Raw genomic sequence first — 16,205 nt, 5'->3', positions numbered from 1 at the left:
CCCACGGTGACGCCGCCCCCCTGCCCCCCCCATGCCCCCCCAGCGCCCCATGGTGACACTGTGCCCCCCCCCATCCTCCCCCCCAAACACCCCCCAGCGCCCCACGGTGACACCGCCCCCCATCCTGCCACGCCCCCCAGCGCCCCACGGTGACACTGTGCCCCCCCCATCCTCCCCCCCAATGCTCCCCAGCGCCCCACGGTGACGCCGCCCCCCCGATCCTGCCCACGGCCCCCAGCGCCCCACGGTGACACTGTGCCCCCCCCATCCTCCCCCCCAATGCTCCCCAGCGCCCCATGGTGACGCCGCCCCCCCGATCCTGCCCACGGCCCCCAGCGCCCCATGGTGACGCCGCCCCCCCGATCCTGCCCATGCCCCCCAACGCCCCGTGGTGACACTGTGCCCCCCCCCCCGCAGGAGCGGTGCCGGCGCTGGCCGCCCTGACGGCGTCGTGCGGGCCGGGCTCTTGCCTGCACAGCGCGGCTCGGGCGCTTCGCATCCTGGGCCGGCACGCCGGAGCGCGTCGAGCCGCCGCCCGCGCCGGAGCCGCCGGCGCCCTGGCCTCCCGTTTGGCCTCGTTGCCACCTTCGCACCCGTCGTGCTGCTCGGTGGCTCGAGCCCTGCGGGCGTTGAGCGGCGAGCTTGCCGACGCCGAGCTCGCCGGAGCGTTGCCGGCTCTGGCCGCCGCCGCTTTGACGGCCGGAGGCAAAGGCGGGAGCCGCCGGCGAGCCGCCGCTTTGGGCGCCATGGCCGCCGCTTGCTCGCGCGCCGCCCTCCGCCCGGCGCTGGGCGCGGCGGGAGCCGTCGAAGCCGTCGTGGGCGAGCTCCGGCGCTCCGTCGCCACGCCGGGACCCGGCCCGCCTCTTTTTTTAACCGCCGCTTTGTGCCTGCTTTGCCGCGAAGCCGTCAACCGGGCGAGGGTGAGGGCGGCGGGCGGTTTGGGCCTCTTGCTCGCCCTCCTGGGCGACCCGCGCGCCCGGCCCGCCCGCCCCCGCGTCCTCCTCGCCCTCGCCGCCTTCGCCTACGACCCGCCCGCCCTCGAGGCCCTCGACGCCCGCGGCCTCGTCCCGCTCCTCGTCGACGTGCTGCGCGGCGGCGGCGAGGACGACGCCGACGCCGACGATGACGACGATGACGAAGGAGCCGCCTCTTTCGATCTGCCCGACCGGCCCGCGGCGCCCACGGCGGCACCCGGCGCGGCCGCCGGCAGCTTGCGGGGCCTCAAGTGAGCGAGTGGCTGGGCGGGCGCGGGCGGGCGCGGGCGTTGCGCGCTGGCCCCGGCGGCACCCTTGGGGTCCCTGGGGTCACCCTTGGGGTTCCTGAGGTGCCCTGGGTCAAGGCGGGGGTCTAGGAGTGTCCTTGAGGTCCCCCTTGGGTCACCCTTGGGGTTCCTGAGGTGCCCTGGGTCAAGGCGGGGGTCTAGGAAGGGTCTTGGTGTCACCCTTGGGGTCCGTGGGGTCAACCTTGGGGTTCCTGAGGTGCCTTGGGTCAAGGTGGGGGTCTAGGAGTGTCCTTGAGGTCCCCCTTGGGGTCCCTGGGGTCACCCTTGGGGTTTCTGAGGTGCCCTGGGTCAAGGCGGGGGTCTAGGAAGGGTCTTGGTGTCACCCTTGGGGTCCCTGGGGTCACCCTTGGGGTTCCTGACGTGCCCTGGGTCAAGGCGGGGGTCTAGGAAGGGTCTTGGTGTCACCCTTGGGGTCCCTGGGGTCACCCTTGGGGTTTCTGAGGTGCCCTGGGTCAAGGCGGGGGTCTAGGAAGGGTCTTGGTGTCACCCTTGGGGTCCTTGGTGTCACCCTTGGGGTCCCTGGGGTCAACCTTGGGGTTCCTGAGGTGCCTTGGGTCAAGGTGGGGGTCTAGGAGTGTCCTTGAGGTCCCCCTTGGGGTCCCTGGGGTCACCCTTGGGGTTTCTGAGGTGCCCTGGGTCAAGGCGGGGGTCTAGGAAGGGTCTTGGTGTCACCCTTGGGGTCCCTGGGGTCACCCTTGGGGTTCCTGACGTGCCCTGGGTCAAGGCGGGGGTCTAGGAAGGGTCTTGGTGTCACCCTTGGGGTCCCTGGGGTCACCCTTGGGGTTCCTGAGGTGCCTTGGGTCAAGGCAGGGGTCTAGGAAGGGTCTTGGTGTCACCCTTGGGGTCCCTGGGGTCACCCTTGGGGTTCCTGAGGTGCCCTGGGTCAAGGCGGGGCTCTAGGAAGGGTCTTGGTGTCACCCTTGGGGTCCCTGGGGTCACCCTTGGGGTTCCTGAGGTGCCTTGGGTCAAGGTGGGGGTCTAGGAGTGTCCTTGAGGTCCCCCTTGGGGTCCCTGGGGTCACCCTTGGGGTTTCTGAGGTGCCTTGGGTCAAGGCGGGGGTCTAGGAAGGGTCTTGGTGTCACCCTTGGGGTCCCTGGGGTCACCCTTGGGGTTCCTGAGGTGCCCTGAGTCAAGGCGGGGCTCTAGGAAGGGTCTTGGTGTCACCCTTGGGGTCCTTGGGGTCACCCTTGGGGTTCCTGAGGTGCCTTGGGTCAAGGCGGGGGTCTAGGAGGGTCCTTGAGATCACCTTTGGGGTCGCTGGGGTCACCCTTGGGGTTCTTGGGGTCCCCCTTGGGGTCCCTGGGGTCACCTTTGGAGTTCCTGAGGTGTCTTCAGGTCAAGGCAGGGGTCTAGGAGGGTCCCTCAGATCGCCCTTGGGGTCCTTGGTGTCCCCCTTGGGGTTCCTGAGGTGCGTTGGGGTCAAGGCGGGGTCTAGGAGGGTCCCTGAGATCGCCCTTGGGGTCCTTGGTGTCACCCTTGGGGTTCCTGAGGTGCCTTAGGGTCAAGGCGGGGTCTAGGAGGGTCCCTGAGATCGCCCTTGGGGTCCTTGGTGTCACCTTTGGGGTCCTTGGTGTCACCCTTGGGGTGCCTTGAGGTCAAGGCGAGGGTCTAGGAGGGTCCCTGAGATCCTCCTTGGGGTCTTTGGTGTCCCCCTTGGGGTTCCTGAGGTGCCTTGGGTCAAGGCGGGGGTCTAGGAGGGTCCCTGACATCACCCTTGGGGTCTCTGGGGTCACCTTTGGGGTTCTGGGGTCACCTTTGGGTTCTTGAGGTGCCTTGGGGTCAAGGTGGGGGTCTAGGAGGGGTCTTGGGGTCCCACTTGGGGTCCCTGGGGTCACCCTTGGGGTCCGTGGGGGCAACCGTGGGATTCCTGGGGTGCCCTGGGTCAAGGTGGGGGTCTAGGAAGGGTCTTGGTGTCACCTTTGGGGTCCCTGGGGTCACCCTTGGGGTTCCTGAGGTGCCTTGGGTCAAGGTGGGGGTCTAGGAGGGTCCCTGAGATCGCTCTTGGGGTCCTTGGTGTCACCCTTGGGATTCCTGAGGTGCCTTGGGTCAAGGCGGGGGTCTAGGAAGGGTCTTGGTGTCACCCTTGGGGTCCCTGGGGTCCCTCTTGGGGTCCCCGGGGTCAACCTTGGGGTCCGTGGGGTCAAAATTGGAGGTTTTGGGGTCCCCCTTGGGGTTCCTGAGGTGCCCTGGGTCAAGGTGGGGGTCTAGGAAGGGTCTTGGTGTCACCCTTGGGGTCCTTGGTGTCACCCTTGGGGTTCTTGGGGTGCCTTGAGGTCAAGGCGAGGGTCTAGGAAGGGTCTTGGTGTCACCTATGGGGTCCTTGGGGTCCCCCTTGGGGTTCCTGAGGTGCCTCGGGGTCAAGGTGGGGGTCTAAGAGGATCATGGGTGACCATAGAGACCTTCAAGCAGCACCTATGGGTGCCCCGACTCCAAAACACCTCGACCCTCACCCATGGGTGCCTTCAAGCAGCACCTATGGGTGCCCCGACTCCAAAACACCTCGACCCCCGCTCATAGGTGTTCTCCTCCAGCACCTATGGGTGCCCCGACTCCAAAACACCTCGACCCCTGCTGATAGGTGTTCTCCTCCAGCACCTATGGGTGCCCCGACTCCAAAACACCTCGACCCCTGCTGATAGGTGTTCTCCTCCAGCACCTATGGGTGCCCCGACTCCAAAACACCTCGACCCCTGCTGATAGGTGTTCTCCTCCAGCACCTATGGGTGTCCCGACTCCAAAACACCTCGACCCCTGCTGATAGGTGTTCTCCTCCAGCACCTATGGGTGCCCCGACTCCAAAACACCTCGACCCCTGCTGATAGGTGTTCTCCTCCAGCACCTATGGGTGCCCCGACTCCAAAACACCTCGACCCCTGCTCATAGCTGTTCTCCTCCAGCACCTATGGGTGCCCCGACTCCAAAACACCTCGACCCCCGCTCATAGGTGTTCTTCTCCCGCACCTATGGGTGCCCCGACTCCAAAACACCTCGACCCCTGCTGATAGATGTTCTCCTCCAGCACCTGTGGGTGCCCCAACTCCAAAACACCTCGACCCCTGCTCATAGGTGTTCTTCTCCCGCACCTATGGGTGCCCCGACTCCAAAACACCTCGACCCCCGCTCATAGGTGTTCTCCTCCCGCACCTATGGGTGCCCCGACTCCAAAACACCTTGACCCCTGCTCATAGGTGTTCTCCTCCAGCACCTATGGGTGCCCCGACTCCAAAACACCTCGACCCCCGCTCATAGGTGTTCTCCTCCAGCACCTATGGGTGCCCCGACTCCAAAACACCTCGACCCCCGCTCATAGGTGTTCTCCTCCAGCACCTATGGGTGTCCCGACTCCAAAACACCTCGACCCCCGCTCATAGCTGTTCTCCTCCAGCACCTATGGGTGCCCCGACTCCAAAACACCTCGACCCCCGCTCATAGGTGTTCTCCTCCAGCACCTATGGGTGCCCTGACTCCAAAACACCTCAACCCCCACCCGTGGGTGCCCTCAAGCAGCACCCACAGGCTCAGCCCCCTCCCGCAACCCCATGGCAGGTCGTGGCTGCTGTCGGAAGCCGTGTCGCCTCCTCCGTCGCCTCCCGAAGCGCCGGAGGAGGCGCCGGACGGCCGCCCGGAACGACGCCGACGCCGACGACGCCGGGGCGACGGACGGGTGCTGGGCGCCCTGGCGCTGCCGCCGGGCGCCGGCGAACCCCGAGGACCCGAAGCGCCGGCGTTGCTGCTCTTGGGGCGTTTGGCGGCAGCCGAAGAACCGAGCCGGGCGTTGGCGACGGCGCCCGTCGTCGCCGGGCTCCTCCGTTACCTCGTGGCTTCACCGGCTCCGGCGTCGCGGGCCCTACGGGTGCTGCAGAGGCTCACGGGGCACCCCGGATGCCTGGGCCCTTTGGTGGGTGCCTACGTGCCCTCGCTGCTCCGCTCCTGGTTGGTGCTGGGCGTCGCGCCGGGTCGCGCCCGACGCCTCTGCCGCCCGGATCGTGGCGCCGGCGCCGGCCCCCGCGACCCGCGTCACGAGCGCCTCAAGGAGTTGGGTGAGCTCGGCACCCTTGGGTGCTTCAGCGGGGGCGGGAGGGAGCGGGGCGGTTCGGGGCCGGTTCTGCGAGGTCCTTTGGGTGCTTTGGGAGGTTCTAGGTGGGTCTGGGGGGGCTTTGGGGAGTCCTGGGAGGTCCCTTGGGTGCTCCAGGAGGTCCTACGGGGGCTTTGGAGGTGCTGGGAGGTCCCTTGGGTGCTCCGGGAGGTCCTAGATGGGTCCGGGGGGGCTTTGGCGGTGCTGGGAGGTCCCTTGGGTGCTCCGGGAGGTCCTAGATGGGTCCTGGGGGGGCTTTGGGGGTGCTGGGAGGTCCCTTGGGTGCCCCGGGAGGTCCTAGATGGGTCCTGGGGGCTTTGGGGGTGCTGGGAGGTCCCTTGGGTGCTCCGGGAGGTCCTAGATGGGTCCGGGGGGGCTTTGGGGGTGCTGGGAGGTCCCTTGGGTGCTCCGGGAGGTCCTAGATGGGTCCGGGGGGGCTTTGGGGGTGCTGGGAGGTCCCTTGGGTGCTCCGGGAGGTCCTAGATGGGTCCTGGGGGGGCTTTGGGGGTGCTGGGAGGTCCCTTGGGTGCCCCGGGAGGTCCTAGATGGGTCCTGGGGGCTTTGGGGGTGCTGGGAGGTCCCTTGGGTGCTCCGGGAGGTCCTAGATGGGTCCGGGGGGGCTTTGGGGGTGCTGGGAGGTCCCTTGGGTGCTCCGGGAGGTCCTAGATGGGTCTGGGGGGGCTTTGGGGGTGCTGGGAGGTCCCTTGGGTGCTCCGGGAGGTCCTAGATGGGTCCTGGGGGGCTTTGGGGGTGCTGGGAGGTCCCTTGGGTGCTCCGGGAGGTCCTAGATGGGTCCGGGGGGGCTTTGGGGGTGCTGGGAGGTCCCTTGGGTGCTCCGGGAGGTCCTAGATGGGTCCTGGGGGCTTTGGGGGTGCTGGGAGGTCCCTTGGGTGCCCCGGGAGGTCCTAGATGGGTCCGGGGGGGCTTTGGGGGTGCTGGGAGGTCCCTTGGGTGCCCCGGGAGGTCCCAGATGGGTCCGGGGGGGCTTTGGGGGTGCTGGGAGGTCCCTTGGGTGCCCCGGGAGGTCCTAGATGGGTCCTGGGGGCTTTGGGGGTGCTGGGAGGTCCCTTGGGTGCCCCGGGAGGTCCTAGATGGGTCCGGGGGGGCTTTGGGGGTGCTGGGAGGTCCCTTGGGTGCCCCGGGAGGTCCTAGATGGGTCCTGGGGGGTTTTGGGGGTGCTGGGAGGTCCCTTGGGTGCCCCGGGAGGTCCTAGATGGGTCCTGGGGGGGCTTTGGGGGTGCTGGGAGGTCCCTTGGGTGCTCCGGGATGTCCTAGATGGGTCCGGGGGGGCTTTGGGGGTGCTGGGAGGTCCCTTGGGTGCCCCGGGAGGTCCTAGATGGGTCCTGGGGGGCTTTGGAGGTGCTGGGAGGTCCCTTGGGTGCCCCGGGAGGTCCTAGATGGGTCCGGGGGGGCTTTGGGGGTGCTGGGAGGTCCCTTGGGTGCCCCGGGAGGTCCTAGATGGGTCCGGGGGGGCTTTGGGGGTGCTGGGAGGTCCCTTGGGTGCCCCGGGAGGTCCTAGATGGGTCCGGGGGGGCTTTGGGGGTGCTGGGAGGTCCCTTGGGTGCCCCGGGAGGTCCTAGATGGGTCTGGGGGGGCTTTGGGGGTGCTGGGAGGTCCCTTGGGTGCCCCGGGAGGTCCTAGATGGGTCCGGGGGGGCTTTGGGGGTGCTGGGAGGTCCCTTGGGTGCTCCGGGAGGTCCTAGATGGGTCCGGGGGGGCTTTGGGGGTGCTGGGAGGTCCCTTGGGTGCCCCGGGAGGTCCTAGATGGGTCCGGGGGGGCTTTGGGGGTGCTGGGAGGTCCCTTGGGTGCCCCGGGAGGTCCTAGATGGGTCTGGGGGGGCTTTGGGGGTGCTGGGAGGTCCCTTGGGTGCCCCGGGAGGTCCTAGATGGGTCCGGGGGGGCTTTGGGGGTGCTGGGAGGTCCCTTGGGTGCCCCGGGAGGTCCTAGATGGGTCCTGGGGGGTTTTGGGGGTGCTGGGAGGTCCCTTGGGTGCCCCGGGAGGTCCTAGATGGGTCCTGGGGGGGCTTTGGGGGTGCTGGGAGGTCCCTTGGGTGCTCCGGGAGGTCCTAGATGGGTCCGGGGGGGCTTTGGGGGTGCTGGGAGGTCCCTTGGGTGCCCCGGGAGGTCCTAGATGGGTCCTGGGGGGCTTTGGGGGTGCTGGGAGGTCCCTTGGGTGCCCCGGGAGGTCCTAGATGGGTCCGGGGGGGCTTTGGGGGTGCTGGGAGGTCCCTTGGGTGCCCCGGGAGGTCCTAGATGGGTCCGGGGGGGCTTTGGGGGTGCTGGGAGGTCCCTTGGGTGCCCCGGGAGGTCCTAGATGGGTCCGGGGGGGCTTTGGGGGTGCTGGGAGGTCCCTTGGGTGCCCCGGGAGGTCCTAGATGGGTCCGGGGGGGCTTTGGGGGTGCTGGGAGGTCCCTTGGGTGCTCCGGGAGGTCCTAGATGGGTCCGGGGGGGCTTTGGGGGTGCTGGGAGGTCCCTTGGGTGCTCCGGGAGGTCCTAGATGGGTCCGGGGGGGCTTTGGGGGTGCTGGGAGGTCCCTTGGGTGCCCCGGGAGGTCCTAGATGGGTCTGGGGGGGCTTTGGGGGTGCTGGGAGGTCCCTTGGGTGCTCCGGGAGGTCCTAGATGGGTCCGGGGGGGCTTTGGGGGTGCTGGGAGGTCCCTTGGGTGCTCCGGGAGGTCCTAGATGGGTCCGGGGGGGCTTTGGGGGTGCTGGGAGGTCCCTTGGGTGCCCCGGGAGGTCCTAGATGGGTCCTGGGGGCTTTGGGGGTGCTGGGAGGTCCCTTGGGTGCTCCGGGAGGTCCTAGATGGGTCCGGGGGGGCTTTGGGGGTGCTGGGAGGTCCCTTGGGTGCTCCGGGAGGTCCTAGATGGGTCTGGGGGGGCTTTGGGGGTGCTGGGAGGTCCCTTGGGTGCCCCGGGAGGTCCTAGATGGGTCCGGGGGGGCTTTGGGGGTGCTGGGAGGTCCCTTGGGTGCTCCGGGAGGTCCTAGATGGGTCTGGGGGGGCTTTGGGGGTGCTGGGAGGTCCCTTGGGTGCCCCGGGAGGTCCTAGATGGGTCCGGGGGGGCTTTGGGGGTGCTGGGAGGTCCCTTGGGTGCCCCGGGAGGTCCTAGATGGGTCCGGGGGGGCTTTGGGGGTGCTGGGAGGTCCCTTGGGTGCCCCGGGAGGTCCTAGATGGGTCCTGGGGGGCTTTGGGGGTGCTGGGAGGTCCCTTGGGTGCCCCGGGAGGTCCTAGATGGGTCCGGGGGGGCTTTGGGGGTGCTGGGAGGTCCCTTGGGTGCCCCGGGAGGTCCTAGATGGGTCCGGGGGGGCTTTGGGGGTGCTGGGAGGTCCCTTGGGTGCCCCGGGAGGTCCTAGATGGGTCTGGGGGGGCTTTGGGGGTGCTGGGAGGTCCCTTGGGTGCCCCGGGAGGTCCTAGATGGGTCTGGGGGGGCTTTGGGGGTGCTGGGAGGTCCCTTGGGTGCCCCGGGAGGTCCTAGATGGGTCTGGGGGGGCTTTGGGGGTGCTGGGAGGTCCCTTGGGTGCCCCGGGAGGTCCTAGATGGGTCCTGGGGGGCTTTGGGGGTGCTGGGGGGGGGGGTTAAAAGGGTCTAGGAGATTATAGGGGAGCCATAGGGGTCCCTGGGGGGATATGGGGGTCTGAGAGGGGGTATAGGGGAGCTATAGGGGTCCCTGGGGGGATGTGGGGGTCTGAGGGGGGGTTTAGGGGAGCTATAGGGGTCCCCGGGGGGATACGGGGGTCCTGAGGGGGGATATAGGGGAGCTATAGGGGTCCCTGGGGGGATACGGGGGTCCTGAGGGGGGATATAGGGGAGCTATAGGGGTCCCCAGGGGGATACGGGGGTCCTGAGGGGGGATATAGGGGAGCTATAGGGGTCCCTGGGGGGATACGGGGGTCCTGAGGGGGGATATAGGGGAGCTATAGGGGTCCCCAGGGGGATACGGGGGTCTGAGGGGAGGATATAGGGGAGCTATAGTGGTCCCTGGGGGGATAGGGGGGTCCTGAGGGGGGATATAGGGGAGCTATAGGGGTCCTGGGAGGGGTATAGGGATCCAGGGGGGAACATGGGAGGCCTGCAGGAGAATATAGGGGAGCTATGGGGGTCTTCGGGATGATATAGAGGTCCCCAGGGGGGATATAGGGGTCCCCAGGAGGGGATATCGCAGTCCTGGGGAGATATAGGGGAGCCATAGGGGTCCCTGGGGGGGATATAGGCATTCGGGGGGGGGGATATAGGGGAGCCATAGGAATCCCTGGGAGGGTTATAGGAGTCCGGGGGGGAGATATAGGAGAGCTATAGGGGTCACTGGGGGGGTTATAGGGGCCCAGGGGGAATGTGGAAGCCCCGGGGGCGCATATAGGGGAGCTATAGGGCTCTCTGGGGAGGGTATAGGGGTCTGGGGGGGATATGGGGGTCCTGGTGTGGATATAGGGGAGCCATAGGGGTCCCTGGGGGGGATATAGGGGAGCTATAGGGGTCCCTGGAGAGGAATATAGGGGGCTGGGGGGGGGGATATGGGGGTCCTGGGGCTGGGCTGCTGGGAGGATATAGGGGATCCACAGGGGTCCCAGGCGTGGGGCTGGGGGGGGGGGGCGGGGCCTATAGCGCCCTATAGCCCCGGCGCTCCTGACCGTGGCTCCGCCCCCCCTCCCTCCCCCCCCCCCCGCCATCCCCTATAGGTGAGGGGCTGCTGCGCAACCTGGGGGCGGTGGCGGCGTCGCCCTTCGGCGTGGGGCTCCTGACCCACACGCTGCGCTGCGGGGCCCCCCCGGCCCGCCTGGCCTGCGCCACCGCCCTGCCCCTGCTCGCCAGGTGAGCCCCTATAGGCGGCCCCTATAGGCAGCCCCTATAGACACCCCCCCGGGCGCTCCGCGTGCTGTAGACACCCCTATAGACCCCCCCACGGCCGCCCCACGCCCCCCCCGGCTCCCCCCACTGCCCTGCCCCTGCTCGCCAGGTGAGCCCCTATAGGCGGCCCCTATAGGCAGCCCCTATAGACACCCCCCCGGGCGCTCCGCGTGCTGTAGACACCCCTATAGACCCCCCCACGGCCGCCCCACGCCCCCCCCGGCTCCCCCCACCGCCCTGCCCCTGCTCGCCAGGTGAGCCCCTATAGGCGGCACCTATAGGCATCCCCTATAAACACCCCCCAGGCACTTCACGTCCCGTAGACACCCCTATAGACCCCCCCCCACAGGCGCCCCACGGTCCCCCTGGCTCCCCCCACCACCCTGCCCCTGCTTGCCAGGTGAGCCCCTATAGGCAGCCCCTATAGACCGACCCCGGCCCCCTCCTATAGGCACATCCCCCATAGGTGCCCCAGTGAGCCCCCTAACCAGCCCTGTAAGCCCCCCCATAGGAGCTCTGCGGGCTGCCCGTCACCGGCCCCACAGGTCCCCCGTTAGCCAGCCCTATAGATCCCCATATAGATGTTCTATAGGTTCCTTACAGGCTCCATAGTTTCGCTGTAATCAACCCCGGGGATCCTATAGGTCAATCCTATAGGTGCCCAATAGCCCCCCCCATAGCTCCCCAGCGGGCGGGTGGGGGGGCGATCCCCGTAGGCCCTATAGGGACCCTATAGATTCCCCCCCCCACCGCCCTGCCCCTATGTCCCCCTGGCGTGTCCTTGGCATGTCCTTGGCGTGTGCGGGGCGGTGACCTCACCGTGGGAGGGGTTCGTGGTCCTTAGCGTGTCCTTAGCGTGTGTGGGGTGGTGACGTCACCATTGGGGGGGAGGGGCACACACCCGTGGTCCTTAGCGTGTCCTTAGCGTGTGCAGGGCAGTGACCTCACCATGGGGGGGAGGGGCACACACCCGTGGTCCTTAGCGTGTCCTTAGCGTGTGCGGGGCAGTGACCTCACCGTGGGGGGGAGGGGCACACACCCGTGGTCCTTAGCGTGTCCTTAGCGTGGGCGGGGCAGTGACCTCACCGTGGGGGGGGGAGGGGCACACACCCGTGGTCCTTAGCGTGTCCGTAGCGTGGGCGGGGCCGGCCGTCGGCGGCGCGGCGTGTGTGCTTAGCGTGTCGTTGGCGGGCGCAGGGCCGGGGCGCCGGGGCCGGCGCGGGGGCTGCTGTGGGGGGCGGGGGGCGCCGGGGCCCTGCTGGTGGCGGCCGTGGCCCGGGGTCCCGCGTCCCCCTTCGAGCCCCCCCCGGCCTTCGCCTTCTACGCCGCCGACGCCCTGGGCGCCCTGCGGGGACACGGCGCCCGCCCGGCGGCCCAGGTGACTCGGGGACGCGGGGTCACGGGGTGGTGGGACGGGGTCACGGGGACGTGGGACGGGGTCACAGGGACGTGGGACGGAGTCACGGGGACGTGGGGTGGGGTCACGGGGACGTGGGATGGGTCACGGGGTGGTGGGACGGGTGCTGGGGAGGTGGGACGGGATCACGGGGATGTGGGGTGGGGTGATGGGGTGGTGGGACGGGGACACGGGGTGGTGGGACGGGGTCATGGGGACGTGAGATGGGTGCTGGGGAGGTAGGATGGTGTCACGGAGTGGTGGGACGGGGTCACGGGGATGGGGGGTGGGGTCATGGGGTGGTGGGACGGGGTCACAGGGACGTGGGACGGGGTGCTGGGGATGTGGGATGGGTCACGGGGACGTGGGACGGGGTCACGGGGAGGTGGGACGGGGTCACGGGGACGTGGGGTGGGGTCACGGGGTGGTGGGATGGGTGCTGGGGAGGTGGAACGGGGTCACGGGGAGGTGGGACGGGGTCACGGGGTGGTGGGATGGGTGCTGGGGAGGTGGGACGGGGTCACGGGGAGGTGGGACGGGGTCACGGGGACGTGGGGTGGGGTCACGGGGACGTGGGACGGGGTCACAGGGAGGTGAGATAAGTGCTGGGAAGGTGGGACGGGGTCACGGGGACGTGGGACGGGGTCACGGGGACGGGGTCACGGGGTGGTGGGACGGGTGCTGGGGAGGTGGAACGGGGTCACGGGGAGGTGGGACGGCGTCACGGGGTGGTGGGATGGGTGCTGGGGAGGTGGGACGGGGTCACGGGGACGTGGGACGGGGTCACGGGGTGGTGGGATGGGTGCTGGGGAGGTGGGACGGGTGCTGGGGAGGTGGGACGGGGTCATGGGGAGGTGGGACGGCGTCACGGGGTGGTGGGATGGGTGCTGGGGAGGTGGAACGGGGTCATGGGGAGGTGGGACGGCGTCACGGGGTGGTGGGATGGGTGCTGGGGAGGTGGGACGGGGTCACGGGGACGTGGGACGGGGTCACGGGGAGGTGGGACACGGTCATAGGGAGGTGGGACAGGTGCTGGGGACATGGGATGGGTGCTGGGGAGGTGGGACAGGGTCACGGGGACGTGGGATGGGGTCACGGGGTGGTGGGATGGGTGCTGGGGAGGTGGGACAGGGTCACGGGGAGGTGGGACGGCATCATGGGGTGGTGGGATGGGTGCTGGGGAGGTGGGACGGGGTCACGGGGACGGGGTCACGGGGTGGTGGGATGGGTGCTGGGGAGGTGGGACGGGTGCTGGGGAGGTGGGACGGGGTCACGGGGAGGTGGGACGGCGTCACGGGGTGGTGGGATGGGTGCTGGGGAGGTGGGACGGGGTCACGGGGACGTGGGACGGGGTCACGGGGTGGTGGGATGGGTGCTGGGGAGGTGGGACGGGGTCACAGGGACGTGGGACGGGGTCACGGGGTGGTGGGATGGGTGCTGGGGAGGTGGAACGGGGTCGTGGGGAGGTGGGACGGGGTCACGGGGTGGTGGGACGGCGTCACAGGGTGGTGGGACGGGGTCACGGGGAGGTGGGACGGGGTCACGGGGTGGTGGGATGGGTGCTGGGGAGGTGGGACGGGGTCATGGGGAGGTGGGACGGGGTCACGGGGTGGTGGGATGGGTGCTGGGGAGGTGGAACGGGGTCACGGGGACGTGGGACGGGGTCACGGGGTGGTGGGACGGGTGCTGGGGAGGTGGGACGGGGTCACGGGGACGTGGGACGGGGTCACGGGGTGGTGGGATGGGTGCTGGGGAGGTGGGACGGGTGCTGGGGACGTGGGATGGGTGCTGGGGAGGTGGGACAGGGCCCCAGCGAGGACCTCGGGGCCTCCCCCCCCGGGGGACGCGCGGTGCCGTCGTCCCCCTGCCCCACCCCCACCCCGAGGACCCCCCCCCCCGGGTGCCGTCACCCCCCCCCCCCGGCCTCAAGCGTCCCCCTGTCCCCAGGCGTCACCGAGGTCCTCCAACACCCGGCCCCGGGCGTCACCGTGTCCTCCGACGTCCCCGAGGTCCTCCAACACCCATCCGCAGGTGTCACCGTGTCCTCCGGCGTCCCCGGGGTCCTCCAACCCCCGTCCCCAGGTGTCATCGTGTTCTCCACCACCTCCAGGGTCCTCCAACCCCCGTCCCCAGGTGTCACCATGTTCTCCACCATCTCCAGGGTCCTCCAACCCCCGTCCCCAGGTGTCATCGTGTTCTCCACCACCTCCAGGGTCCTCCAACCCCCGTCCCCAGGTGTCATCGTGTTCTCCACCACCTCCAGGGTCCTCCAACCCCCGTCCCCAGGTGTCAGCGTGTTCTCCACCACCTCCAGGGTCCTCCAACCCCCGTCCCCAGGTGTCATCGTGTTCTCCACCACCTCCAGGGTCCTCCAACCCCCGTCCCCAGGTGTCAGCATGTTCTCCACCACCTCCAGGGTCCTCCAACCCCCGTCCCCAGGTGTCAGCGTGTTCTCCACCATCTCCGGGGTCCTCCAACCCCCGTCCCCAGGTGTCATCGTGTTCTCCACCACCTCCAGGGTCCTCCAACCCCCGTCCCCAGGTGTCACCGTGTTCTCCACCACCTCCAGGGTCCTCCAACCCCCGTCCCCAGGTGTCACCGTGTTCTCCACCATCTCCGGGGTCCTCCAACCCTCATCCTGCACCATCCCTAAGGTCCTCCAACCCCCGTCCCCAGGTGTCAGCGTGTTCTCCACCATCTCCGGGGTCCTCCAACCCTCATCCTGCACCATCCCTGAGGTCCTCCAGCCCCCGTCCCCAAGCGTCACCATGTCCTCCACCGTCCCCGAGGTCCTCCAACGCCCATCCCCAAGTGTCACCGTGTCCTCCACCGTCCCTGAGGTCCTCCAACCCTCATCCCCAGGTGTCACCGTGTTCTCCACCATCTCCAGGGTCCTCCAACGCCCATCCCCAAGCGTCACCGTGTCCTCCACCATCCCCGAGGTCCTCCAACCCTCATCCCCAGGTGTCACCATGTTCTCCACCATCTCCAGGGTCCTCCAACCCTCATCCTCCACCGTCCCCGAGGTCCTCCAGCCCCCGTCCCCAAGCGTCACCGTGTCCTCCACCGTCCCCGAGGTCCTCCAGCCCCCGTCCCCAGGCGTCCCCGAGGTCCTCCACCCCCCGACCTCCAAACTGTCCCTACGCCCGGGCGTCCCACGACCTTCTGCTGCTGCCTGACGGGACCGAACCGGGTTTAGGGGCCTCCCGGGAGGCGCTGACCCGAGGGTCGCCGGTGTTGGGCGCCATGTTGGGCGGCGCCTTCGCCGAGGCCCGCCAGGGCGCCGTCACCCTACGCTGCGCCCCGCGCCTGCCCCTCCTCCTCCTCCTCCATTACGTCCACGGGTGCCGACCGGCCGCCGGGTGTCCCCGGCTCCGTCCTCCAATCGCCCGGGCCACCGCCGGGGCCACCATCACCTTGGCCCGTAGGTACCTTGTCCCGGGTTTGGAGGCCGTCATGGCCGCCGGCGTCTCGGGGCCGCCCGACGTCCTGTGGGCTTTGGCCGAGCGGTGGGCTTGCGGCCCGTTGGCCACCAGGGCAGCCCGGGAGCTTCTGACTGGGCCACCTCAAAAGGTGGCACCTCGTTTGGTCCAGGTGACCCGAGCGGTTCGTTGTCCCAACCGCTTGGCCCGGGCTCTGTTGACCGTCGTGGCGCCCCGGGGTCACCGACCCCGCCTCGATATGGGCGAACCCTTGGACGGGGGCGACCCGCTGTTGCGGTTCCCCGGGGAACCGCCCGCCCGGGAGCTCGGGGACCCTCTGGAGGACCTCGGGGAGCCCCTGGAGAACCTCGGGAATCCTCTGGAGGACCTCGGGAATCCTCTGGAGGACCTCAGGGACTCCGTGGAGGACCTCGGGGAGCCCGTGGAGGACCTCGGGGACCCTGTGGAGGACCTTGGGGACCTCGGGGACCCCGTGGAGGACCTCGGGGACCCTCTTGAGGACCTCGGGGACCCTCTTGAGGACCTCGAGGACCCTCTTGAGGACCTCGAGGAGCCTCTGGAGGACCTCGGGGACCCTCTCGAGGACCTCGAGGAGCCCGCGGAGGACCTCGAGGACCCTCTGGAGGACCTCGAGGACCCCGCGGAGGACCTCGGGGACCCCCCAGAGATGCTCGGGGAGGGAGAGGACGCCCCGGGGTGCGTCAGGGACCTCTCGGAGAAGGAAGACGAGGACATGGAGGTGGAAGGACCTCCGTAAAGATGTCGGGGAACCCCGTAGCAAGCCGGGGGTGGGGGTGGGGGGGGGCGCGGCACCTTTGGGGACACCTTGGAGGACCTTGGCGAGGTGGCAGGACCCCTTTGGAGACCCCTCCCCCCCGCCCCATGGGCCTTGGGGACCCTCTAGGGATTCTGGGGACCACTTGGGTGAGGAAGATTTGGACGTGGAGTTGGGGGTCATTCCCCCCCCCCCAGTGACCTCGGGGTGGTGACCGGGCCCCTTTGGAGGTCGTCTGTGGACCTCGGGGACCTCTTGGAGCGAGAAGCTGCGGACGTGGAGGTCAAAAACCCCCGTGGGGTCTTTGGGGACCCCCATAGTGACGTCAGGGACCCCTCAGGGGACCTCCAGGACCCCCCGGAGGACCTCGGCATGGTGGTGAGACCCCTTTTG

The 16,205-nt window shown here is 69.2% G+C and overlaps 1 protein-coding gene across 1 annotated transcript; it reads left to right on the top strand.

The window, feature by feature from the left end:
- Window positions 1-417: 417 nt before the first annotated feature.
- On the top strand, window positions 418-15,799 carry ARMC5 (armadillo repeat containing 5; the record flags this gene model as incomplete). The annotated part of the gene is made up of 6 exons (XM_062600889.1): window positions 418-1,225; window positions 4,829-5,322; window positions 10,030-10,162; window positions 11,396-11,576; window positions 13,542-14,620; window positions 14,672-15,799. Coding segments are annotated over 6 exons (3,818 nt in total), but the record flags the coding sequence as incomplete, so codon positions are not given.
- Between the last annotated feature and the right edge of the window lie 406 nt (window positions 15,800-16,205).

Source organism: Rhea pennata, unplaced genomic scaffold, assembly GCF_028389875.1.
Source record: "Rhea pennata isolate bPtePen1 unplaced genomic scaffold, bPtePen1.pri scaffold_145, whole genome shotgun sequence".
In the NCBI taxonomy this organism is placed as follows: Eukaryota; Metazoa; Chordata; class Aves; order Rheiformes; family Rheidae; genus Rhea; species Rhea pennata.
This window is presented reverse-complemented; position numbering and strand designations above follow the sequence as displayed.